General features: G+C 33.5%; 1 protein-coding gene across 2 annotated transcripts in view; it reads right to left on the reverse strand.

Annotated features, from left to right (window-relative positions):
- SLIT2 (slit guidance ligand 2) overlaps positions 1-26,281 on the reverse strand; it is a 231,580-nt gene that overhangs the window by 30,530 nt on the left and 174,769 nt on the right. For both annotated transcript variants that reach the window (XM_065735731.1, XM_065735730.1), the window contains 12 exons: positions 21,607-21,681; positions 18,428-18,571; positions 16,501-16,644; positions 15,662-15,828; positions 14,708-14,840; positions 12,472-12,540; positions 9,544-9,615; positions 9,252-9,323; positions 7,848-7,919; positions 5,278-5,441; positions 274-398; positions 43-140 (listed from right to left, as the gene is read on the reverse strand). In XM_065735731.1, the coding sequence (XP_065591803.1) occupies positions 43-140; positions 274-398; positions 5,278-5,441; positions 7,848-7,919; positions 9,252-9,323; positions 9,544-9,615; positions 12,472-12,540; positions 14,708-14,840; positions 15,662-15,828; positions 16,501-16,644; positions 18,428-18,571; positions 21,607-21,681 (1,335 nt within the window). The remainder of the gene's footprint in view (positions 1-42; positions 141-273; positions 399-5,277; positions 5,442-7,847; positions 7,920-9,251; positions 9,324-9,543; positions 9,616-12,471; positions 12,541-14,707; positions 14,841-15,661; positions 15,829-16,500; positions 16,645-18,427; positions 18,572-21,606; positions 21,682-26,281) is intronic.

The raw sequence follows: 26,281 nt of genomic DNA on the forward strand, positions 1-26,281 counted from the left end.
AGTTTTCCAGTAATTCTGTTATTGGAGTTAAAAACAACATACCAGAAACCATCTTTTTCTCCTTCTTTCAAATGACAAGTTCCGCCATGGTTGCAAGGGTTACTAATGCAGGCATGAATGGGAATATCACAATCTTGACCCTATGCAGGAAACAGATGTCATTTAAGAAGAAAATACAGACAGTAATGGAAGGGAGTCAATTAAAACAAATTGTTGTTAAAAGGGAGAGATTAATATTTCAGTAATTTTTTTTCCTCTTCATCCAGTACCTACCTTGAAACCATATGGGCAAGTACATCTATAGAAGTCAACTGGATCATTATTGCAGGTGCCATCATTTTTACATGGATTTGATAAGCAAGGATTACACTTAGCAAGAATATTGACATCCACGGGCCCTTAAAAATACAAATGTGATATTCAGAAACAAACTACTAATTTATATTTGACAGGATGTATCTGCTACACTGCTATACATTTTAAAATAATATTTAAGACTGTGGTATTTCTGCATGAATGGAATGATTGATTGTCCTTAATTCTTTTGATATGCCCAAATATATTTGTTGCTCCATTTTTGGCTTAAATAGCTTAAAAAAAAAAAAAAGAAGCTGAAATTGATTTTGATATCCTCATTCTTTGAAATCCATGATAATCCATAATTGCCTTCCATTTTTATTAACAAAATTAAGAATACAGTTTCAACTATCGCTTTTTATATCAGATAAAAATTGCATATGAGAAAATAAAGGCTATTGCAGTTTCCAGTCCTTCCATTGGTGGTATTACCAAGAACTAATTTTATTTATTTATTTGCAGGATCACTTAGAACTAATGACAAAATGAAATTAATAGCAAAATTGGTTGAACAACTTTGAACTGTAATGTAAATTATACTGTCTGAAACATCTCACTGTAAGTAGGTCTATACAGCACCGTGTCTCATAATTCATTGCTGTGTTAGCTGAGCCCCAAAGTACTGTGAATCTACATGCAAAAAGGGGGCTGCCTTCAATGCCTTCAGTCTTGCTTCTTTTATTAATGGTTATGACAATAGAAATTAGAAATGAATGTTGACAAAATCTAAAGTTTTACAAACCAGACTGATTTTTTATCCACGTAAATCGTATTTGCTTTATAGAAATATTAGATATTTACTTATCTTCTGTTGGCTTACAATTTTAACACTGATATTTCATGGCAAATTTTCACATTATAAAACATCAACAGTTGATCTGGCAGTGTTTTTGTTTTTTCTTTTGTCAGACAACCAAATAAACGGAGTTATTTGTTTAAAATTAGAAATCATCTGCTTATAATAATGCTTCATTTTCAAATAATTTGTGGAAGTCTTAAGATTAATTATTGTAGAAGAAAACGGTGACTTGTCCAAACGCCTGTTAAGAGAATTAACATACATTCTCTACTGTCTCCAGTTTTAATAGTTGATAACATTACTGACTCCAGTTTGATTTCAGATTTGACTTATGGGAAATTCTATACTTTTCTACAGGTAATTTTAAAATTTTTAACTTTTTATTTCTTCAGTGATTAAGCAAACCAAACTCCTCAGACCTAGTGGTGGAACTGCCTGTTTGCTCTCTAAGAGATTTTAAATGAAACAAGGCAGACTGTAAATTTTTCTGAAGTAACAGTGAGATATGAGGTTGGTTTTTGTTTTTTGTTTTTGTTTCTACATCTTTTAAAATTTATTTTTTATTTGTCAATTAACCTCAAAAAAGCTACTGTAAAGGAGTGGCATAGAAGGAAGCTATATGATTAGAAGGATACAGTAAGGTTGCTACAGAGAGACTGACAAACTTTTCCTTTAATCTCTAGTTGCTGGTATCCATCTGTGTCAGTTTGCAAGTAAATGCTGGGAGATGAACACAGTAATTTATGCTGAGTTGCAACAATTGCCTAAGTCAACATTTATGTAGATCATTGACTACTGCTGTTTTTATTATCTTATTTAGAAATAAAAATCTATAGCTGATTACAGTTTCTTGAAGCAGCAAACAGCAAAGGTAGGCAAGTTGAAAAAAAAACACCTTAGACTATTACAAATTATTGCTGGAGGGTATTAAGATGTCCTATGAAAAACATACGGAGTAAGAAGCCCTTACTGTTCTGCAAAGTGTAAATCTCTGCTCTTGTTCCAAACACCATGGCCTCAATTCTACTTTTAATTCAAGAAGATGAGCATTATTTGGCATGAATTTAAAAACATCCATTAACTGACATGATTTCCCTATATGAATTAGCAAGCTAAATTTCAACTCTAAAATAATCATAAAAAGGGAACATATTTTCCAACAAATTAGTAAACAATACTGTTTGATTTTGTGTCATAAGTTTTAATTTCTAACTTCTCAATATATATGTATCCAAGAAAAACGAATTATTTGATTCATCATTCCTCAGCTATAGGATCAAAAAATTGAAGTGTTTCAGATATTTTCACTTTTGATGTAAAGGAAGTTCCAGAACATATTCTCATTTTTACTATGTATTTCCTATTTAATGTTTCACACTATTGATATATATCTTTGCATAAGCTGTAACTGGAAAAAAAAACCTTTGAATAAAAGCAAAATAAGCTCTGTTCTTCCATAAGGAGTGAAAAATGGACTGCGTATTATTTTATTATTAAACATACACACAGACAAATACCTATGTAATTTTTCTGAAGAAAAATATAAACCTTCTCAAAATCTGTTTCTCAATGGATCTTTGCAAGAATTACTGACTTTTAATGACTCAAGAGATCCTCTTTGCTTTTGCATCAAAATCAGCATCTACAGAGTCACTTACACTGAAACTGCTAATGAAATCACTGATGTCAGTATAATGCAGTGGCAATAGTCAGGTAACTTTCAGACCCCAAACCTAGGCTTTTAAAGTAATTAAGTTTTTCATATACCTATGTTAAGTAATATATCATGGTGAGTCTGTTGTAAATTGATCAAAAGGGAGAACAAACAGTAAGCATGCATGTTGTAGGAAAGAATTCCACTTGAGATACACAAAAGGAAAGTCAGAAGGTCTGTTCTTAAGCATATCACCCATTCCAGGTCTTACTTGCAACCTTACCTGGTATCAGAAAACCACAAGGCCCTGGAATCTCTAGAAGCAGGGCATGAATAGTAAAAGAGTAAAAGATTGAGAATCTGTTAGAGGCCACGTGAAAAGAAAAAAAAACCTCATAAACCTAGAAAAACAACTGCAAGAAGAAAATACTAAGGGATGATCCTTGCAAGAAAGCAACTCATATATTAGTGTAAGGTTCATTTTTTTAGTGATTTTGTAAGAATTTTAAAACAGAGATTTCATTTTTAAAAGCTCATTTTCACAGCAAACTGTTTTTTTTTTTTATGTGATTCAAATTCAACAACCAATTTCACTTTCAGATGAATCCAGATACCTATAAGAGGGAATTACACACTTTTTCTGTACACAATAACGGAACATAACCAGATCTGACAAAAATCAACTCTCGTAGCCTAAAATTTTGCTTTTAGGAGGAATACAGCATCTTCCTAATTCCTATTCAGAAGATCATTTTTAAACAAAAGATAAAATTACTTATCTTTGAGTAAGAGACATATAAGGCCTTACAGGGTCATCATGTCATTGAAAAGCTGCTGAGTGGCAATCTGTAATTATGAGCATCTTCACAGAAGAACAGTAGCAGGAAAATTATTTTCTCTCAAAGGTATCCATAATACCAGATCTCCACTCTTGGAAGTGAAACAAATACAGTTCTTACCCTGCATAATAATATAAAGGATATTTTCTGATAGGCGAGAAGTAAGATATACTATCTGGATTCTGATGGAAACATAACAGTGATTGTAGGAAGGGATGACTCAGGTATTTTTTAAATGTAAAAATAACCAACCAAGTCCTTCATCTTCCTGAAAATATTATTTCATTTATATCCCTAAAATAACGTGTAATAAGAGCATATCTACAATGTATACTGTATGCTTGTAGAGAAAATAATCAGACTGGCCACTAGATCTTCTTTTTAAAATCAGACAAAAGAACTTTGCACAAGATTAGTGTCATATGCCCTTAACACAGGCATGACCTTGAAGATGTACTATCAAAAAATGCAAGAAGGATTTGGAAGGAAAGACAATTAACTGGCATCATATATAAAAACAAAGTGAAACAAAACCAAAGTGCTGAATTTCCAGTTGTTTTTGTTTACAAAAAGACTTTTCACAGAAGGTCAAATGAGAGAAGAATAAATAGGATGAACATGCAGTAAAGAACAACTTGGAATGAAAGCTAACTCTGGTACAGCCCCAGCACTTTTTTAAGAAATAATTTACAAATGGATTAACACGTGTTAATGTGTTAAAAGATGAAGTAAAAATGAGTAAAAATATCTTGAATATTACCTAGACTCTGAGAATAGATTACTTCTACAAAAGAGAAGATCATATTTAGCTGATGCCTCACGAATAACTCTAAGCTTAGTAATGGCTTACAAGTATAAGCCTTAGTCTGAAAGACAAAGATACAGTGTGTTTCCAAAATATTTAAAAAGGGAGAAATGGACAGCACAGAGGAAGATTAAACAGCAAAACGAACCTAGTCAACGCTCACCTATGAATCAAAAGGACACCTTTCTAAGACAAAAAATTCAAAGATTCAGAAAAAGAACCTGAGAATTAAATGGAGTACAAGCTGCAATGAAGGTGCCAACAGCACTAGTGCCAACAAGCAGATAAGTACTTGTTTCACACCCCAAGAAACCTCCTTACATAGTAACATTCTGAAATGATACCTCTATAATGGAAATCTCATCCTTTATCTACTGTGCATTTTTTAGGCTTTCTTCTGAAGCATCAAAGAAAACAACGTTCTTGACGTACTGATGCAACTACATACCATTAAGACAGTGCAGATTGTATGGATTATGAATACATTTATAGTTTTTACTGTAAAAGTTGAAGGAAAAGAACATTCTTTGGCTAAGAAAAGTGCAGATTAATTAATTGAATTTCAGTTCATGACAAAGACAGTACCAGGTACCTGCATACACCCATATTCTGAGGATTATTGCACTGAAAATCAGAAGACTTTCTTTCTCAACCCCCTGCTTGGAAAAAAAAGTTGCTGAAGTCTTTAAAATAGATACAATTCCTGAATGGAACAGCTAGATTCCTAAGTCTAAGGAAAAACGATGACAAGACAGAGTGAAGATTATAACAAATACTCAAATGTAAATGCATGTGAAAAAAACTTACACACAAATAACAGTACCTTGGCAAGTAAATTTTTTAGATGGAGTGGTGAGTAGAAGTTTATCTGCCATTTCTCCAGGACCAGCACATCGTGCAATACCAGGTTCTTTGTATTCCGATTTTACCCAGTCAGACAGCCATTGCATATTACAATCACAATAAAGAGGATTTGCTCCAATAGCCCTGTGGAAAGAAGAGAAGCAAAAAGGCAATAAGGTTTTAAATGCTTGCTTTTAAAAACAGAACCCAGAAAACAGAGGTTGACAAAAAAAAAAATCCTCCTCAAAGCACTGATCAGTCCAGCCTCCACCAATCTGACCATAAGTGTGTGAAATGTCTGAATTGAGGTTTCAAATGACAAACAGTTTTAGCAGTAAACCTGGTCAGAAACCTAGCCATTCTTGGCTACACTTTTTGAAGCTAGCTCTTTGTTACCTTTGGTATATAATGAGTGAGTTTAGCTGCATCATAAGAATGAAACTGATATTCGGAAATTAAGTTAGGAAGAAAAAAATATTTCTTCCAAAGCAGCCAGAGCAACCCCAGAGTTCCATCCAGATATTTTTCCTTTTTGGTTTGTGATTCCCAGGCTGGTACAAACCATCTGTTTCCAAACTTCAATTCCAAACTTCCAAATTTGATTTAATTATTTCCTCTTTGGAGCTCTACCACTGAACTCACAGCTATGTGCTCTTCTGTAAGAGATCTCTCCTTTATAAGTAAATAAAGCTACACTGCTCTAGCCTGGTGGGAACTATGCAAGAATTGCCCTGTTGCAAAAGTAAATATATCTCTTTAAGTAAATTTGATTTCTTTTTAATTAAAAAACAATGTAGATAGATTTTTTGAATTAATTTCACTAAAGGCTTTGAAAGTGTCTGTTTTTTGTTTTTTTTTTTTGCTAGGAATCATAATTACTCTTAAAACTCTGAGAACAATTATATCTTATGCAGTTAATTTGCATTTCTGTAAAGGTATATCCATAACCCTTTCAAGGAATACAATAACCATCAAGCCTTTTTCTCAGATTGTTGAACAACTTTGGAACTTTAGTAGATTTTCAAGAGAGAGAATAAAATGCTTGGCAAGCAAAGGTGACAGGAACTACTGCTGAAACACTTTCCTGCCATACTGAGTAGGAAGTTCTCTTCGTTATAGCTGCATAATTCCAGCTGAACAGAAGAAATTGTATATATACACATATACATGTTCAGTCAGGCTTTAGTCAGAGCAGTAACAAAAATTAGACTTGGTAATATGGTTGAATTATGGAGAACTCCCCATGTAAAAAAAAATTAAAAAAAACAACTACAATTTGCTAAGTCATATTTACAAGAGTAATTGTCAGCCTGAATTGAGGTAATGCAGTTGCTCTGCTAAAATAGGAATGCTGGAAAGGATAACTAGTAACATTAAAAAAAATTAACAGCAAAGACTGTCAAGTCTATTTAAGTCTTACTGATATTTGATACAGTTGAGCTAGTTTAATAGTAGCATTTGAATGAATTATCAATGACTTAAACTTAATCAGGCTCATCAAATTTCTGAGAAATGGAAAATTAAATGTAAATGTCCAGCACTGAACTAGAAGGAGATAATTGTTTAACAAGTACAGCTGTTCAGAAAAATAAAAATAAAAAAATACATCTAAAGGCATCTATCAACTTACTCCTCAACTGCAAGCAAAGATTTAATAACTATCCATAAACATAATATAGTTTATAGGTAGGTAACTTGCTCTGAGTTCCCATTGAAAATTAAGAACAGAAGTATTGCCACAGATGAGATTTTGTAATCAAATGCCATGCATTCAATGTCTCCTTAATAACCCATCACCACAGAATCACAGAATCATTTAGGTTGGGAGAGCTCTTTGGAGGTCAATTAGTCCTACCTCCTGCACAAAGCATGGCTCACTTCAAAGTAAGAGCTTGAGTTCTGAAAATCTCCACATGGAGTGATTCCTCCATTGCTCTAGGCAACCTTTTCCAAAACGGAACTGCTCTCATGATGAAGAATTTTTCATTATGTTCAATGAAACTTCCCACTTTGTAGACTGTGACTGTTGACGCCTATCCTTTACTTTGCAGCCTCTATGAAAAATCTGTTTCAATCATTGATGTAATTCCCTTAGACTTGAGGCTTGAAGACTGCTGTTAAGTCCATCCCGAAAATCTCTTTTATCTCCTTAATAAACCCAGTTCCTTTAATGTCTTCTCACAGCACACGATGCCCACTCCACTTGCTTGCTCCTATCCTGGACTTGCTGTGTTTTGTACACACCTACTTTATACTGGAGAAATGGAGTGGATATTCCAGAACTGCCCTTACAAGGGTTGAACAGGGGGGAGTAACTACCTTGCTAATTCAGCCCAGAGAATCTTTGCCTTCATTGCCATAAGGGCACATGGCTGACTTCAATTTGCTGCCCACGAAGAGGTCCAGGATTTTTCTGCTAAGCTGGCCAGCACGCAGCCTGTGCTGCTGCATGGGGTTGTTCCAGAGCAGACCTTCACTGTTACCATTGTTAAACTGTATGAAATTTGCTAAATGTAATTTAAAAGACATGATTATCATCTGAATACTCACAGGTGTGATAATGATGAAAGATCATTAAAAGCTCCTTCAGGAACAACAGAAATATCATTACCATGTAAAGACCTTAAAAAGAAAATAAATAAAGTAAGACATATGGATAAAACTGTAAATTCATTACAAATTTCAGCTTCTGTAAACAGTTCAAATCTTTACTTCTTTATTTTTAAGTTCCTTTCTGTTTACAGTCTTTTTTAAAAGCTCTAAACAGCTGCCTACTTATCACTTGATTTTTTCATCGTATATATTAAATAAGAAATGTTAATAAGGATTTGAATATTTTAAAATTCAAAGAACAAACGTCTGTCAAATGTGTATTCCTGCAAAGTCCTCACTGAATTTAGGCTTGGCAGAAGAGTTATTTCTGACTTTTTTCATCAGTTCCCTGAAATTCTCACTAATTTTATTCATGTGTTTTTTATCTTTCACAGTTATATGGAAAGTACAGGTATTGACTGTTCATGAATATAAATAAATATTAAGCTTGTTTTCCTAATTGGATATTAAAGACCTTACAAAGCATCAATACACGGACTGATCTTCTGTAGTGTCCTACATAAAAATATCTCCTTTTATACAAATTCATTCATTTACATGAATACAGAATTATGGTTAAGACTTGAAATTTTTGGTATTTATATAAAATAAATGGATTTATATGAGCGCACATAAATAAATGCCATGCTTCAGACATTGAATTAATTTAAGCTACAAACCAGTTATAAACTATCCAAATAGAGGCAAAAATTATATTTTCATCTGGGAAATATTTTGATATAGAATTTATCTTTTTTTTATAGCAAACTGAAGCTAAAGTAGACAGACTGGTTTATATTTTGCTTTCTCTTTTTTTGTTGCTTCTCCTAATGCGCTTCCAACCATGTTTTTCTTAGTGTTAAAAGTGAAAGTTTTCTTAGAATCAGACATGTATTTTATTGGTTTTTAATTGTTAATCATGATGCAATGGTTTTGGAAACATTCCAAATGAAGCAAGAAAAATGGAAATTGATTTTTGGAGTAAATATCCTCATAATTCAGCTGAAAAAACCCTCATACATAACTGAGAAATTTCTGTATATTACAATTTTGTTAGAGTTTAATTATCATATCAAATAAGAACATAACTCAAAATAGAGGTGCAGTCAAGATTAAAAAGCAGGGAAGCCATTAGCATATGCTTTAGTACATATACATTGTCCATATATAATATGACATAAGACATTATATACACATATAATGTCTTATGCAGAATTTTCACAGTATACTCCCTAGAATGAATGTAGCGTTTTATGACTATGTAATTATCATTTCTCAAATAACTGATAGATTTTAAAATGATATCTACTTTGTCCAAATAAAAGATTTGAAAAAGAATAACAGTTAAAAAGTCATACTTACAGCAACCTAAGTGATTTCAACCCATCAAAAGTCCGTGCAGGGATACATCTCAGGCGGTTGTAACTAAGAATTCTGAAAACATACACATTACTGTCAGCAAGTGAATCAAGCATTCAGTAAACAGCATGCAGAGCGTGATCATAAACAGCTTTTGCACGCATAGCTCGTTAGGAACAAATTATTTTACAGCCTCTACAACAAGCAAGCTTTAATATCAAGAAAATGCCCCTTCTTTCAAGGCAAAAACCACTGTAATGTTTTCAAAGTGACAATGTTACACATTTAAACTTACAAGGTGAGCAGCTGAGTCATGTTGCTGAAGCTCTGATTAGAAAGAGTGCTGATTCTGTTGTTACTTAAATCTCTATAAAAAATAAATTCAAAAATTCAGACCTTAAAATGACTGCCCGAGTCCTGAAACACTGGAAGTTAAACTGACAGACAAATTACTTTTATTAGTAGAAGTAGCATCAACATTGGTATCAATATTTAAAGCAGCATACATTTTTACTTTCACATGCCATACACAAGCCCAGCAAGCGTTTAGCTTGATCAATGAAAAGCATTTTCATTTCAACACAGATGAAAAAGCAGCGTGATGCATTCTTTTACAACAGCAATGTCCATCATGCTACTAAGTTAATAACACAATCTTACATGAACCCAAGTACAGAAATAAAAGCGATGGTTTAAAGTTGAAAACATTTTTTTTCATGTCCTTAATGAAACTTTAGTAAGTACCATATAATATTCTACTTTACATCTGTAGGCTGAATACATCAAAGCCCAGACTATTAGACAGAACACTATCTATGATTTATGGTCTTATTTTTCTTGTTGTTCGATATTCTAATGGATAAAATCTTAAGTGTAAGTGTGATAGAAGCTGGAGTAGTATACTGGAAGCTTCAAAGGAGCTTTGAAGAAGCTGTATTGAGTTTGAATCATGCCTGTTCTTGATTCTCATATTTTTCTCTAGTTTTCATTTTTTGTTGGTTATTTCACTGAAGTTTACTGTATTTTTGTGGTGAAATTTAATTCTGAATCTGTTTAAGCATTTGTTTCTGAGGCGATGTTGGTATTTTGACTGTTAAACAGCTATGCACTACACACATTTCTCCACTAGAAATTTCATGAAAGCATGTAAGATAATTGATTAATAACAAACATACTATCCATGTATAAAAGTGCTATCTATTTACACGTGAAAGAAGTTCTGGATCTTAACAGAATCATAAGTAATTCCTTGTTTGCCACAGAAGAATTATGCTTAGTGTTTTATCTTCCAAATACAGCTGAGGAACATTCTCAAATTCAGAACAGCTGTATGAGGATACAATAGAAGAGATAACAACAACGTATCCCTGCAAGACTGATAAATGATCTGTTAATACTCTTTTGTATTTTATTTACTTCTCAATTATAAGTTCTTGTATTACAGATTTCTCCTAAATAGTTTGTGTGTGTTTTTATATGAAGAGGTAAAGTTATATAATTCTGGCTATGTTTGTCAAAAATATACCAGCAGTACCTAATCTTTGTGATAGAAATCTTGTTATTGTTGTAATGAACTTCATCTCCAGTCATATATCCATTCTCCAATGACACTGTTAATGCATACAATTCAATCTATATGTTTGCTTCTATGCACTGAAATTCCAACATTTGTTTTCCATGTGCTTTGAGTTAGATCTTACTGAACTTCCCTGCACAATCAACAGAGACTTCCTAACAGATCTATACTCCATTTGAAGGCTGCTCAAAAAGTAATTATACTTTATTATATGGACTCAGGATTTAAGAGGTGGATGTTGGTTGTATGGCAGTAGAGGTTGAACTTTCCCACCAATATTCTGTTACATTTTGTTTCAGAGGAGCAGTCTGACAAAATGGCATGTGACATGGAAATGTGGGTGAAGCACTGGTGTGTCTCTGAATTCCTCCAAGTGGCAAACATAACAGCCATGGTCATTAATTGATGCTTGCTGGACGTTTATGGATATTGAACAGTGGATGTGAGAGCAGTAAGGTCGTGGTGATGGTGCATTTCAGCAGTGGCAACAGTGAGTCACCTCCACTGGTGCAGATTCTTATGAGCACAATGTACAGATTCTTGGTCAACACTAAAAAAATTCAGTTGGTGACTGTTGAAAGATAGTGTTCTGTAGTGGAGAATGTGCTCTATCAGTTAATGTAATTGAGCTCTTTTTATCTGATCAGCCTCCGTGGAAATAAACAAGAGGTATTACTTTCAGAGTGACCTACATACATTTGAGAATATTGCAGGATTTTTTTTGCTGATGTTATTTGTAAAGTATAAAAAGGTTTGAAAGCATCTCTTTTCTAAAACTTGTGACTGTGGCCACTTTTATCTAGCACTATGTAAGTAAAGGAAATAAATTTCTTGGTTTTCAATGCCAAACTATTTTCAATTTTCACAGCAGTACTCTAAAATCAGTCAAAAAGAAATATAAAAGATTTTGTTTCTCCCTGCTTTTGTTACTTTTTTCCCCGATTAAAAACTGAAACCACAGAGTACTTTCAGGATGTTATGCAGTTCAAACTCAGCTGGTATAAATTTTTCTAGTGCTAACAAAGACAATAGAATTACAGCCTTCCTGTTTCTCTCATTTTATCCTTACGAAGTACAGAAATCATATTCAAATCTTTCATGACGTAGAAGTAATAAATTTCAGAGCAGTTTGTGATTTGCCTCAAATCAGAGTGAGTCAATCACAGAGTTGGGATTATGAAGTTCTAGAACCATTATTAAACCAGATATTATTGGGCAAATAGAAGGGCTTACATTCAAGTATTAGAACAACAGTATGTGCTACTCCTGCTATTCATATATGAAGCATACCAAGGAGTCTTTCTTTGTAGAGCCTCTATGGAGCTATGTAACAAGATAATGTAATACCTTAACATATTTTTAAAAATCTTATAACTTCACCCAGTTTAATCCTTTATTTATTTAGTGATGTAGTCACTGTTCTGAAACATCCCAGTTTATAAAATGTGACTGAGTATATCATATGTTGGATGCGATCAGTGGAATAAAACTCCTCCATTACAAAATGTATTTGAGTGCCATATTTACTAAAAGATACATTTCTTTCTTTCTTTTTCTATCCTACAAATTAAACCAAGTGTAATGAAGTGGGAGATTTTTCGATTTTGCTTTCATATGAGTAGAGAAAGTTGTTTTAAAGCTACTTACATAAGTGTTAAATGCTTGTAGTTGGAGAGCTCTTTAGGAACAAGAGTAAACTGGTTCCCATCCAAATAACTAAAATGGAAAAACAACATATACAGCATTACTTTCTTTCATTAAAATAATAGTATCTTCATCAATTAATCTTAGAATCCATCAGTAAAGAAAGTTATTAATGAATAAATAATATCCTCATTTTATAAGAAGCCTAGTGTACAAATACTGTATTCTAGAGTGCCTGTAGTTTAAGATGCAAATACTATTATATCAGATATTTCTAATTTTATGAAGTAGTACTAGTACATAGCAGTCTTTGTTACTTCTTAAATGCTTTTTAAGATGAATTATTATCTCCATTTCACACACACCTACTGGTGAAAAGTAAGTATGACTTATGCAAGTCATATTAAGTGCGGACTTGAGCTATTACAAAAAGAATCACAGATTCATAGTATGGTTTGGGTTGGAAGGGACCTTTAAAATCATCTAGTTCCAACCTCAGCCTACAGCAGGGACATCTCCCACTAGACCAGGTTGCTCAAAGCCTCATCAGGCCTCGAATGCTTCCAGGGTAGGGGCATCCACAACCTCACTGGGCAACTTGTCCCTGTGTCTCACTGCCCTCACACTAAATAAGAAAAACAACCTGACATTTCAGAGGGAGTGTTTTAATGTAGAAACAGCAAGGACTAATACCAGTTCTGAATACAAGCAAATCCATTTGTCATGCCTGTAATTCTGATCATCTTCTCTAATTTCTTCTTGTGTCTCTCATGTTGTATCATACAAGATACATCACAAGCCTGATCTTATGCAGTATGTTATGGCTGAAGACAGTAATAAATTACCCTTCACTAGAAAAGTTAGATTTATTGCCTTCCTTTTTGTAGGTTCACAGAGCCTGAATTACATCATACTTCTTTCATGCTCATAATTCTCAGTAACAAACACACTCACTTGCATCCTTAGAGTTAAGGAAGAAATGGGTTAAATGACTTGCTGATGGCGGCAGTAAGGTGGTACTGCTTTTCTCTTCTGAATCCCAAGTAAAAGCTATACCTTCATTATCTCTATACAAAGAAGATACTTTAGGAATTCCAATGCTTAGAACTCACTTGAGTTAAAAGCAGCCTTGGCTGCAGATATTCTTAGAAGGATTCTGAGTATAATGCCTTCAAGCATGCTGCAACATCTCTGAAAACTTTTGCCTTTACTGTATGGATAGGCTGAAAAGTATTTATAGGTTCATAGGTTCATAAGGTTGGAAAGGACCTACAAGATCATCTAGTCCAACCATCCTCCTATCACTATCCCTACCCAACTACTAAATCAAATCCCTTAGCACCTCATCTAAACGCTTCTTGAACAGCGCTAGGGATGGTGCCTCAACCACCTCCCTACTCCCTATTTATTTCTTTTAAACCGAGTAATTCATAAACCATCCCTATCTGATCAAAAAGCCTTCCCCCCCCTCTCCCCACACACTGATGGAGCACAGGATTGTATAGAAAACAAAACACAACAAAATACTTTTATACTCTCTGAAGGAGTAAGTATTCTGATAAAATTATTTTATCAAACAGATATATTATGTAGTTTTAGCTTCATTATAACTGAACTACTGTAAGTAAACACTTGACTTAAAAGAACTGTTTGTTCAGAAGAAGCATATGAACTACCTCCATTATCCTTTTGAAAAATATGGTAAATTCTCACTTTATAGCTATTAAACGCAGTCTTTTCAAAATATTAGAAAATAGTTGTCATGAAAATATACAAACCTATTAACACACTTCTTTTTTTTTTTTTATTTTTTTTTTTTATTTTGAATATAATTGAACTTCATTCCTTCCTATTTACAATGGTATTCTCAGATTAATCAGATTCACTTTTGCCTATACTTTAACTCATTGTAATGGACCGTATTTAGTGACACACAATGTTTAATTGTAGGAGTTACAAATTCCAAGAGTGATTACTATTCTTTCTATATTATTTTTTTAAAGCTTTGCAGCAACAGGGGGTTCTTAAGAGTGTTTTGAGATGTAGCCAGCATTGCTAATTCAAACATAACATCAGAGTTCTCAAGATTCTTTGCAAGTCTTCATATCTACAAAGCAGTATATCAATAAATTTCAACTGATATACTAGAGCAAATTCTTCGATGCTCCAACCATTGCTGAATCTGACACCATACATCGGACGTTAATTTTTAACAAAGGGAAAGAAGTGTGCCACTTACAGTTCTGTTACATCTTTTGGGATGCCTTTAGGCAAAGCTTTGAGGCCTTTGTTGCTGCAGCGAACTACTGTGTCTAGACAAGTACATTCTGCAGGACAGCGGGACAGCGGAGAGCAGCTATTGTCATCATTTCCTGGTTAATAAAAATATACAGATGCTAAGATTGCTATGCAAATGACATTTGAGGATTAGCTACAATGTCCCACATGTAATTCCCACAGTAAAAATGCAATTTCTGCATTATAATAGCTCTATGAATGGTAAATATTATCATTTCATTGTTCCAAGAATTTAAATTTCAAGTATCTCTTCATTAAGTACAATGCTGCTTTCCTATATAAAAATGCTACTGTTAGAAAAAAAATTAAAGAAAGAATGGAACTTAAAATGAAATATAATCAAGCAATATATGTATGCTGATTTTCAAAATAAGCAAATAATTTAAAATAAATACAGTCCCTTTAAAGAAAAGTTACAGCCTTGTAAACTAACAAACTAGTAATTCAATACGTGGAAGTGTATATTAGTGAGATGCAAGATATCCATTCTTTCTTTAAGTGTTGAGTAGAATTCTGAAATTCTGGAAGTCACAAACAGAGCAAAACATCATGATAATTGATCAAGTAGTCTGGAGTGCTTCATCATTCAAAAATATTCTCATTAGAACTACATCATTCAATCAATTTACTTTGTGTTATTTCTAAATTATAAATACATTACAGAACATAAGTGAAAAAAAAATTGGAAAGTGTATGCACTATAGACATATGCCTGCTAATTATCTACAAGTGGATAAAAGGTTTTTAAACTGACAAATGAGTAGGAAACACTCATGAAGTGACGTAAAAAATATTATTTCTCAATTTAAAGAACATTACTTTGTGACCTGTGGAAATTTTGAAACTATTCATATGAAACCTAAAGTTGTAAGATTTAAAATATAAACTTTCTTACCATCATCACATGTAAAATCCTGAATTGCCACATCCTGGATAGGAATCTCTTTGAGGAAGTAAGGTTTCTGACAGCGAGGGTTTCCCGTCACAATGCGTTTCTTCCTTAGCCAATCTCCAAGCCACGCAAGATGGCAGTTGCAGTTGAAGGGATTGGCCAAGAGGTTTCTGAGAACCACATGGAAGTTCAATTCTCGTGATAGAACTTTATTCATTCTAAGTATTCTATTTTCAAAAAGCTAAGCTTAAATATAATTCTTCAAACAATAGTATGTACAAACCATAGTTAAAAGCTGTAATCTAGGCCCTACATAGTGAATCCTAATAGAGCTTGTTTAGAAATAATTTAAAACTGTCAAAGACTTAACTAGTTGTCAAGCCACACTGTACTGATAATACAATAATTTCATATAAAGATGAAGGCTGATTATATTATTAGCTTTAACCTGACAACAGCCATTCCATTAATTTGTCATCTCAAGATTTCCATCTTTTATTTGCTCCAGAGAATAAGTTTCCTACCTAAAGTGACAGCTAAGTTGATTACATGCCAGTTAAAAAATGAATTTACTTCTAGAAGTCTCAGTATTTTTGCATCTCCTTACTTCAGCAAAAACATATCGACTATTCCATTATTTATAAACATGCCATCCTTAATATGCACAAATTAGTCACTCAGTGACAAAGTGTCACTTTCTATGTAAAAAGGGGTTTAAGTAAGTTCCTGAATGATGCTACTCACAGAAAGCATTTCTTCAGTAAACTGACTTGCAACTTCTCACCCAATTTTCTCTTCCCTGATATACATTGAATTTAGAAAGGGACACAAATGTGACTCACAATGTAGAAAGTGAATGCAGGGTATCAAAGGAGCCCGGTGCCACTGTTGTAATCTGGTTGTCATACAGCGAGAGTAGGCGGACAGAGCTCAGGCCTGTGAAGCTGTCATTCCCCACACAGCTCACACGGTTGCTCCTCAGCATCCTGAGGAAATAAAGTTCAGCATTTTTCAGCTTATGGCTGGTCAAAGTGCTCAGTAATGTTTTGTGTTCGCACTGATTTCTCACTGAAGTATGAATTACATCAACCACCTAAAACTTCCTCTGTGCACTCTGGGAAGGACATTAAAATTAAAAACAATGTACCTGCAAAACGTAAACTAAGTATAAACATGAAGAGGTGGCCTCAGTGAGGAGAGGTCAGAGATTGGTCCATGCCAGTTGAGAGAGGTTGTGAGTTTAAAATAAGGCAACATATGTGGGGGTAAAAGGAGCAACAAGGACATAGCAGCAGAAGGGAGGAGATGGGAAGTTGTGAAGACCACCCTGGAGCAGGAGAAGGGACAGAGGTGAGCAGCAGCACAGGCAGGGACTGCAGCCAATGGAGTAGCTCCTGGAGCAAAACCTGGAGCCAAAGTGGTGTGAGAACAGGGGCCAGAGCTGAACTGCTTCCCAAGCAGAGGCCAAGAGGCATGATATGAAAGGACTGCTACCACTAGAGGAACCACAGTGACTCCTGCACTGCCTGGCACCTGTGTAGCATGTGTGAAGTATAGAACAAAAAGTTATTCTGCCAATACAAGAGGCCCTAATCATTCAGCTTTTCACAATTAGTAATCAACAGTAAATAAAATTGACTGAAGTCCTCCAAATCAGACACACACAGCAGTCCATACTTCCCCCTCTGAGCTCCTGAGCCTAAGACAGTGCAGAACTTCTATTTACTTTGAGCAGACAGCTGCATCAGGCTGACCTCCTGAGGTCCCTTCCATACTAAATTTTCATGGGATAAAAGATAGAAAGCACTTCTGTGACATTCTCAAATCTTTCAAATGAAAGAAATCAAGCTACCCAGCCTCTTCCTCAGCATGATTCTAATACTTAGTAAAAATTACAGAAATAAAGAATGAAGCACCTTTTAAAATTTCTCATATATCTGTTAGAAAACACAGAAGCTTTGAAGTTTGTTGTTTTCCTACTTGTTCTTAACCAGATAAGTAATTTTCTTCTACACTGTAGTCTAGCTACTTCTAACAAATTTATCAGCTTTAAATGAAAAGTTATAGGTCTGATATATTAAAAATTAAAAATGCCCAATATCTTCAGACAGCTGAAGCCCCAGAGACCATTTATGTGGGCTCTGGGCTACTGATCAAAAGGACTGATGCTGAAGAATGCCAAGAAGCTGGAGATTGTATAAACATCTTTTTTTTTTCTTTGAGTGGAAAGAGCTAAACTGCCTTCATGGAAAGAATGAAATAAGTTCAAGCTATAGTACTTTCACTCCTCCGGACTGTTGAAATGACATTAAAATTAGTTAGGAGAGAATCATTTCCCACATTTCAATATCCCCCAGAATCATTTTTTCCTCTAGCAAGAAAACCAATAAGGATTGAATTGGATTGAACCAGATTCCATTATGTAAAATGTATAATTCCGAAGCAAAATTCTGTTACTTTCAAGAAGATGATTATTCTCATTTCTGTTTCTGCACTTGGATGCTTACTTATTCTCAACCGCTTCAGCAATTGAAAGGGCCCATAATTTCTATAATCTAATAATTACAATGAAGAATTTCACCTACATTATATCAGGAATTAAAAAGTTCACATTCTTTGTTAGAACCTCTGTGTGAAATAGGAAAAAGACCTAATATATGCTTGAGTAATCCATAGCTAATCCAAAATCAAAGTTTTTAAGACAAATAGAATATTACTTTGAAAAAAATAGGAAAAGAAGAAATAAGAACAAAAAATAATTACACTTACAGTGTTTTAAGACTTTCTAGTCCTTTGAACATTTTGTCTCGCACAGTTTCCAAACGATTGCTAGTGAGCAATAGTTCATTCACACCAGAGGCTCCATCAAATGCACCTTCTTCAATATCTGTAATCTTGTTATTGCTCAGGTTTCTATTACACATCAATGGAAACAGAGAAAAACATGTTTTTCTTTATTAAATACCCTAATTGAACTGCTAAATATTGAAGACTAAATAGATTTCATGATACTGAGTTTCTGTGTAAAAGCAATGAACATATTGCTCAACTTTGAACTGGAAAAAACAGAAGTTAAAGTCCTGCTGGCTACAGAAATATAGATTTTTAGAGCAGCTTTTAGAAGTTGTTTGCAATTGCCCAGTACATGCTGCTGCCACACAAAAATTTCTTTTCATACAAAAATATCCCAAGCTTTTCAAAGAATATACATTTTTTGTCTCTATTTCTTCTAGCATTATAAGGTGAATTTGTATTAGGTAAATTATTATTATTAGGTGAATTATTATTATTAGGTGAATTATTAGGTGAAGTGGTACTGTATGAGTATTAGCAAAACTAACTACTCTGATTTATTTCATCTCAACAGACATAAATGTAAGAAAATAGTAAAAACAGCAACATATGTAAATGAAATGTGTGAAGGTAAACAGTAAATGATAGGTTAATCATTTTTGACATTAGTAAAAATGAGATTTTATAAACAAGATAGATAGTTCAGTTATCTGCAGTTCACATGCAAAGTGGATCAAAATGTGGAAAAATATATTAAGATACTGCCAAAATATTTTAGCATTTGTGGTTTTCAGTTTAAATATGAAAATTACATCCCAAATGGAAAATATCTCTACTATATATACAGCAAGCATGCACACAAGAATACACGTTCTTTCTAAAAAGATTTTTCATTCTGTTCTTGTCTTTTCAAGCAATTCTATTTATAATTATTTCATTTGTATCGTGTAGAATGGTTATGTATTTATGCAGTAGACAGTGTTACAATTCACAACTGATTTTTACAGAGCTCTTAAAAATGTTCTGAGAAATTCTGAAATACAATGAAGTGAAAAAGTTTTTACTTAATGGAATTAATGATGTTGGAAGAAAATCAGACATTATTTGATGCACCTCCTACAAGAGCATTATTTTAATTTTTTATGAGAAACACAGCATTAGTTACAATGAAAATTCATACACTTGCCAGTATGAACTGGTGCCATCACTTAAGACGTAGAAAACAAGGATGTGTGGCTTTGTCTTAGCGCTGACTACTCATCTCTAACCTAGCTGTAATTTCTCATACACCTTGCCTGTGGTGAAGGATATAAACATCACTTTCACTTAGCTTCAAGGTGAAGTTGTTCAGTCTCTAGTAAGTTGCTGCACAAGACTAGAAGCAAGAAATTCATTATTTCCCATCTCAATTGACTTACACATGTCAGGGCCTTAGTTTCCTAAAATCCTCCTTGTTTGTGGCATAACATGGTCATTACTCTATCTACCATGCATTTTAAGGGATTTTTCAAAGGTTATTTTAAGAAGTAATGTTGGATGGCTAATCAATGATTCATGTGCTTTATTACTTACGAACCATGAAATCAATTAAACATTTAGGTCTCAATTTTTTAGTGTCATCCATACAGAATGACCTTTGCACCTATTTGAACTTCCAGCAGAAATACAAACTTCACAAAACTACAGAATTCACCCATACTGATAACTCTCTAACATCTCACTGCTTTGCAGTCATGCTTAGGCACTCTCTGAATTGAATGTTTTATCAACTGTTAGCTTTATTAAGAAGTTATGGAGTACTAATATGAAAATGTTTACTTTTCTGTAACATTTTCCCACTTTTTTCCCCCTCAGTTATAGAGATTTCGAAGCTCTTTAGGGTTCCAGCAGACAGCTGCACTGACTAATATTCTGACTTCGTTTTTCTTTTGTCTTGAACACCTCCTCCTCAACTGAATAGCAGCAAATGTGCTTTAGGTAGCATGAGATGTTGACTAACCTATCTTCAGAGCTAGAAAAGGTCTAATTACTGACAGTCCATTCTCTCATCTCCATTTTTCTTAAATATGAAGAATTTATGTGTGTGTGTATTTGTATGCTATGTTAAATATTTTACAGCTGTGAAAAGTGCTAATCAGTGATTCTTGAGGAATGAAGAGAAATGGTTATCTACTCTGCAGCCCCAATATACTGCTGTGTCCGTCATTACTGTATTCTTTCTCTGAAGTACCCCAGCCCAGACCCAAATTAAGTAGGCATACTCAAGTGGATAGGTCAAAAGAAAAAAAAAAGTCTCAAAAATCAGCAGTAAGTATCTAATTAATTACGATCACGACAGCTGCGAGCTCAGACCTGGATAAGGCTAATAAGTAGTTCATGTAGTACAACTGCTCACCTTGGGTTTTTAGTCACTGGTAGCACAAACTGAGTTTTTACAAGTGGTTGTAACTTGGTGACTGCATTTAATAAAGCAGTGCATCATTTTTCATTAATTTTGGCTTGCATTTTTCTCCACTTAGTATTTATGCCTGGATTTAATCCTGAAAATATTGAGCACAGAGCCACTAAGTAACTAAATGATCTGCTCCTGAATGCCTGCCACATGCATAAAGTGAAAGAAAAGCTTTTCAAAGGTTTATTAACATCTACAATTGGTAACACTTAGAATGTCAACCGTGAAAATGGACTATCAAACCTTTTTTTTTTTTTTCTCAGTCATTTAATTTTGATATTCCCCTCGTCTAATGATAGTTTAATGAAGCACAGAATCAAAGGCATGCCTTGAATGTGCTGAAAGGGGTAAAACTGCCTGGTTAGGGAATAGTAGTACAGGAAGTTACACATGATTACTGGAACCATTTTTGAGCAGCTTATGCTCAAGTTCCCTGCTGTGTCTGCATGACAGACCAGCTGGCGGGACCACGCAGCAGAGCTGCTGGAGCTATGCTCCTTGAGAAGTTGTTACTGGGTTGCTTACTCCCAAAGAGAAGGACTGCTAGCTCTGAACTACCTTAATGATTTATATAAACCCATTCTTGATTTTTTCATTAGAATATATTGAAACTTTAATAGATATAAACTATCAAAGGTGGAAAAAGACAGCACTAATACTAATGTGCTATCGAAATAGACAAGATCACTGAAGTGGTACTTACATTTTTCGCAGTTGAGGAAGCTTCTTAAAGATTCCTGTAGCTTCCAGGACTGAAAATTCATTGTTATTGAGTCGCCTGCAAGAAATGACATCAATTTCAGAAAGAATATTCAAGCATCGGGTACAGAACATTCCAAACTAAGGAAACTTTTCAGAATGGTTGAACTGAATAGCTTGCATTAAACTGATACCTGAAGAACAATTCAACATACAATGACATTTCTAATTCTGACAATTCCCATGAATGAACACTCTTGTTAGTTAAAATTAGGCATTCATAAGACATGCAGAATAAAAAAAAAAGATTACAAAATAGCATACAGCTGAAACTGCAGAGAAATATAAGATGTTTTAAATTTTCTTTTGAGAGAACAAAAAACACAAATGTAGCTACGGAAGACTTCCATGGCAACTTATAAATAAAAATCTTTAAGAAGTATGTATAAATGACTGAAGATTAGTTTACTGTTCCTTAAAGGATATCAGGTGGAGTTTGCCAGACATCTGGAGGTGCTCACAGAACACTATTTACAAGAATGAAATAATTAATTTATTCTCAGTGCTTCTCTGGAATAGGGACTGAAACACAATGTATAGGTTCTCAGAAGAATTAAAAAACATTTCTTAGGCCATGGTTCACTTTTAGACCACTCAACATAATACTCAAATTGTGCAGGAGAGCACTATGTGTTGCTTTGTAAACTACAAAAGTGCAATGAGTAGCAAATACCAGCCTGAGAAGTCACATGGATTTTATCTTTCCTGCCCAGGTATCAAGACTGTTCTAGTACAGTGTACCATTAGAAGCTGCTAGGTTAGGGGATGGCTGTTTAAAAAAATGTGTGCCATGACCCATTGTCCTCTATTTCCTCTACTCAACAGAAAATGGAAATTATAAGTGTTAGACATTGTATATGTTTTAATGGAATCATCTTATTAAGGAAGCATGTCTTTCCAGCTTTTATTTAAAAATCTTGAACAGGAAGGAAAAGAGATGACTGAAAAATCACTGTAAAATGGAATTCAGCATAATTCTAAAATGAGAATGCTTTTCTGAATTACCTTATTGCGAGAAAAGACAAAAAAAAATCCTTCAAAATTGATACAAAGCTGCTTGTTCTTCCTTCCTTCCTGCTCACACTCAGTGATAGCCAGAAAGGAAATTAAGGCGGTAAATCTGAAGGTATGGCAGTATAATAGTTTCAGCATAGATCCAAATAGAAAAGACAGGAAGAATTTTTTGGACATTTGTATGCTGTACTGAAGTAGAAAGGACATCAATTTTAAAAAAAGTCACCACTTCTAAAAGTCAGCTGGATGATTAACAGTTTCATCATCATTGTAAATAGCTTTTTTCCTCTGTGTTTCAACAGTGGAAATACCAAATACTCGATAAAAGATGATGTTTTCAAATACTATAAGTACTATATTATCAGGTAGAACTATTTGTTTGTGAAGACATCTATTAATTTTAAGAAATCTTATTGCAAAAATTCTAACTCCACTAAAAATGAAATTATTTCTACAAGTAGCAAAACTTTACATATTAAAAATAATTCGGTATGATTGTCCCCTAACTTTCCTTCATACTAATGCATCCAATCCTTTCTGTTTTCCCTCATAAATCATCTTTTCTGGATGACTTTTGTCCTTTAGCTTTTTTCTAGGTGATCCATATTCATCTTGGAAACTGAAATTCATAATGCAGCATTCCAACTAATATTTGATTATTGTTATATATTGGAAAACAATTATTTCATATAACATACCACACTCTGTACATACATCCCAAAATGAAATTTGAAACAGTGCCAAGTAGGACTCATTCATCTTTATTGTGCATAACACCACCATAGCCTTTTCTCTTGAACTACTACCTACATATTTCTCAATCTTGTATTTGTATTGCTAACTAGAACAACTTAATGTAATTTATTTCTTTCATTTGATTTAAAATAGTCTTAGTGTGCTTCTGATGTTACAGAGCAATTTTTCAGAACTCTCCCAATATTTTAAGATTCTAAATGTTAGAGAAGTCTCTCCATAGTTGCCTATAATGGAAAAGAAATACAGGTTGAACAGTATTGTCTCTGTTTAAACTATAACACAAATCATATCTTCTTTCTGACTTTAAGCATATGATGATACCACTAAACATGCATTATCAATGAGGACAGATCCACAAAAAAGGGACGTCAAGAGTTACAACTATGGTTTTGTGGTCAGAAAGGTGACCGCATGGCATTTCAATGGCTGGAAATTACTGGCTTTGGATCTAGAATTACTAAATTCGTGTGCAAGAAGTTTGTGTTCTACTATTATCATAAGCAATACCACATACACAGATATAATGTTATTACAGATGACTGGAAAATTACCATATGTTACTCCCTTCTGGAGCCATGTGCACTTTAGTTATACAGATAACAATGATACTTCTTACCTGTGATCTTAGAAATACTTGATTCTGGTTTATTTATAGAGAATTATTAAAATGATATTCTCAAAACATAAAAGCAAACAAAAAAAACATTTGATGATGATGTCTAAATATTTAGCTTTCAGTTTAATTTGATGCATTCCCTTGTTCTGTTAAAGCATATTAACAAGAGCTCAAGAGCTGAGTCTTTTTGGAACACTATGAACTGCAATGATATTCTGTAGTTCTTTACATTTCTATGCCTATCTTGATAGGATTTGATATGTCATCACATATTGTACAACCATTAAAAAAATTGAATATACAGTATTAAAATTCATTTTATTTATAGTTTCTCCTGGATACTCTGGGTTTGAATGATTTATCAAATGTTTCATGAATTTTCTTGTTTATTGGTATGCTACTTGAAAAATATCTGATTTCTGGGATTCTTTTACAGACTAATACTTTATCTCAAATACTTCAGTGCCAGATTAGACATCTTCTACTGTTTTTTTGAAAGATTATGAGCAAACAACAAACTAAAAACAGATTGCACTTGGCTCATTTAAGCATTTCTTCACTTTCTACAGTTAAGTATCTGCCCTGTACTTCATTATTATTTTCAGACATATGTATATACATTTACAATAAACTACTCTGAAGATATAATTTTTTATGTGATATTTCTACTCTTGTAATCTGCACAATCAATACTCTAGCAAGCTCATATAAGCAAATAAGCAGGTAGGAGAAACTGTGATTTGAAAAAATGACATCAAACTCCTTTACAGAACACTTTGCTGTTGTTTGCAATTTGTTGAGCTGAAAAACCAAAGTTGCCAGTTGATGTGAGTGGAGAAAGAAGAAATTATTTTCAAGATATCATTTTAAAAAGCATAAAAAGAAGCAATACATATTTTCTTGAACTCTAGGCTAGAACAATATTTTTCACTAGATCTGTCGTTTCAGTAGTTCAGCATCTTTAGACCATTAAATTTCTTGTTGCATATTATGATACTGAGAACGAAGATGCATTTTTCTATCAGACTAAGAAAATAATTATTTTGTTCTTTTTACTGTCTACAGAGGGAAAGCCATATGACAAAGTTCTCTTGGAGGTTACAGTTTTTCTATTACTTTCACAGCCTTCTGGGCTAAGGGATAAAAAGAAGTCTGGACTTTAGAGATCTCCAGATGAATTATTTGGGAAAAATAAATATTTACCAAAGAAAATGAAAGAAATCTTCACTTTTCTTCAGTTTTGATTTTTGTTTCCAAGCTCCAAATGTCTCAGCTCTTAAGAATACCCTGCAGAGAATCATTTAGCCTTTTTCTTCACTACTAGAGAATAAGTAATTTCATTTGTCTCTAAGTACCTTTAACACATACTTGGAGGTTAAAAGAAAAGAAAGGCTAACTAGCTGTTCTTTTCATATATGTCAGTGAGTGGGAAATCTCAGTGACCCTAGAACTACACTGAAGTCCCAGTTGAAGCAATCTTTGTTCCAATGCATGAAAAACAAGGGACATTAGGAGGAAAGAAGGAAAAGCTGTAAGCATCAGTGAGGCAAAAATCAGAAGCTATGGCAATCACATTTTTAGAGGTGCAGAGATACTTTCACTACCCCTCTAAAATACTTTCAAGGTTGTTGAACTTTTTTTTTTTTTTGCATTGAAAGAGTTGAAGCATAATCTTTACAGTTTATCAAGAAGAAAGTTGAGTAGTGATTGTTAAAAGTTTAAGACCAGTAAGACTTGGGTAAAGACAGATAGAAAAGAGCTCTTTATCAGAAAAAAAAAATAATGAAAGCAATAATGAAAATTGAAGAGAGAGAGAGATTCTATCTGAAAGTAATGTTCTCATTTTAAAAGATTTTAACACAGATTAATGGGAATGAGTAACTTCTGTAATATTCCTAGGGAGATGGTTCATTTTTAATCCACTGATACCTTCAAATGAGATTGAATGCGTTTTTGAAAGAAAAGCTGTAACCAAAAATGAATTATCTTTTAGCCAAACACAATTTTTTTTTGTTGACTTAAATTTGAGAGCACAGAATACACAGCAGATGAGGCTTGATAATTTCATTGTTTCTTCTGAATTTAATATGTATTATAATTATAAATTGCTAAATAATTATAAATATGCTAAATTATAATTATGGATAGAAAATACTACAGAACTTAAATTCCACATATAAATAAATGAGTAGGAAAATCAATGATAAAATAATGAATAAGAATACAACTTCTT

The sequence above is a fragment of the Cyrtonyx montezumae genome, unplaced genomic scaffold, assembly GCF_038088225.1.
Source record: "Cyrtonyx montezumae isolate F1298 unplaced genomic scaffold, pur_monq_1.0 scaffold_2, whole genome shotgun sequence".
Classification (NCBI taxonomy): domain Eukaryota; kingdom Metazoa; phylum Chordata; class Aves; order Galliformes; family Odontophoridae; genus Cyrtonyx; species Cyrtonyx montezumae.